Genomic DNA, 1989 nt, shown 5'->3' with positions numbered 1-1989 from the left:
AATACTTTATTTATTCTTACTTTTCACTTTTTCACCACTCTCAATACTAATTATAACACTTTTTCACCTTTTCACCACTCTCAATACTAATTATAACATATTTTTCTCCACTATCAATACATTTTACCATTTTTCCTTAAAACCTGTGTCGTCCCCAAAGAGGAACTTATTTTGGGGACGGAGGGAGTATATTTTTGTGAATAAAATAACTTATATATTTGAAAATTAACTTATGTATTAGGAAAATAACTAAAATTTAAATTTAAAAAACTCGATTAGGCTTGGCACTGTATTCGACTCGATTAAAACTTGATCGATAATTAAGAAAACACCTTGATTAGTTAAACGAGCCAAGCTTGAGCAAGATATTATTCGGCTCGACTCGGTTCGATTACACCCCCTAAATAAAAGTATACATTACTGTGAAAAAATGTAAGCTTTCAAACCTTACGCATCGTATGCGGTTGATCGCACAGGAGAATTTGCGTGAATTAAATACTAATAGACTAATAGTTAAACATCATTGCGGTGGGCAGATTGCGGGCAAGTTTTGAAGTGCAAGGATGTAGAGAAAAATAATATACATACATGAGACAATATGGGCAGGGCATTACATGATGAGGTAATCGTTTATTATAGCAGTGTAGCTGAACTAAGTGGTCTTGTTGTTAAGAGCCAAAGATGAGAGAACCGACGAAACTGCAATGGTAAGAAATGCCATGAGAAGGAATATAGTCGGGAAATAAGCCCTATTGAAAAAGTCATCCAATTTGGACACAATTGGGGCAAAGGCGGTGGTGTCCAGATACACTTCAAACGCATCCTCTAATTCATCTATCTTCGTCTTCAGCTCTACTGTCGCACCAAATGCAGCACCCACCCCTGTTGCTACCAGTGCTAATATCACCTATTATTTTCATATTTCATCTCTCAATTCAGATATAAAATTAAAAACTAAACACAGTATATTAAAAATTGAGGTATTGAAATTCAACCTTATCTCCAAGAAACTCATAGAGAAGAATTTTGGGATCATTAGCGAGCAACATTCCTGATCTCACTTGCTGTATTGAAGAAAGCAGGTGCAAGAACGTGTAGGACAATCCTATCACACCAGTAGCAAGTGCATACCTGCACCAACAACCTTTATTAAATTTGTAGTTAAATGTCAACAGAATTATTTTATACTTACAAAAAACATATTATCATAGAAAAAGCATTATTCTATGCAAAAAAATGTATGATATATTCCATTCAGTGAAGAGATCTGTAGATTAGATTGATTTGTAATTAACAGAGAATAAGAAGAGCTTTTATTTGATCCTTCACCTATACACGTATATTTAAGAAATTGTATGTGTGTATGCCCAAAATTTAGCATATGCACTAGAAAAATGCACATAGATGACACTAGATAGATGACACTTTTTTTTTTTTTTTTTTTTCTAAAAAACGTCATCTATGAGCGCTTTTTTGGTTCAGATGACGCTTTGAAAAAGAACTGACCGGTAGGAGTAAATATCGTTGAAGTGAAGAGTGGTGGTGGAATCGCCAACTCTGATGGTGGTGGAATTGGAAGCTAAAAGGCTCACTGACAATATGAGAAAAGCCAAGGTGATGATCCTCATAATCAGGCCTATTCGAGCCATCGACAGCAGCGGCACCGGCGGCGGCGGAGGTGGAGGCGGCGGAGGAGGTGTCTCATGTTGTGGAGGTGTTTGAGCAGCCTCATCAACTTGTGTTGAGTGGTTTGTGCGAGCCATATATACTTGCCAATTAATTTAGTTATCTAATCACACTAATATATGTTGCCACTCGCACCTCATACATATATATAGTTGATTTCGACATGTGAATCTAAGATTATTGGATTTAATTGGGAAGTTTGGAAATATCATGCATCTCCTTGTGTCAACCTTTAGAGCACCGAAATATTGTTAGAGATTTTGAATGTGAAGCTAATTTTAACGAGGGACACTACAAGAAAGA

General features: G+C 36.0%; 1 protein-coding gene across 1 annotated transcript; it reads right to left on the bottom strand.

The window, feature by feature from the left end:
• Nucleotides 1-548: 548 nt before the first annotated feature.
• Nucleotides 549-1989, bottom strand: LOC130996184 (CASP-like protein 4D1). Its single transcript, XM_057921696.1, has 3 exons — nt 1507-1989; nt 996-1131; nt 549-907 (listed from the first exon to the last, which is right to left on the bottom strand). The coding sequence occupies exons 1-3, from the start codon at nt 1761-1763 to the stop codon at nt 653-655; spliced, it is 648 nt and encodes a 215-aa protein (XP_057777679.1). The 5' UTR covers nt 1764-1989; the 3' UTR covers nt 549-652.

The sequence above is a fragment of the Salvia miltiorrhiza genome, chromosome 7 (genome assembly GCF_028751815.1).
Source record: "Salvia miltiorrhiza cultivar Shanhuang (shh) chromosome 7, IMPLAD_Smil_shh, whole genome shotgun sequence".
In the NCBI taxonomy this organism is placed as follows: Eukaryota; Viridiplantae; Streptophyta; class Magnoliopsida; order Lamiales; family Lamiaceae; genus Salvia; species Salvia miltiorrhiza.
This window is presented reverse-complemented; position numbering and strand designations above follow the sequence as displayed.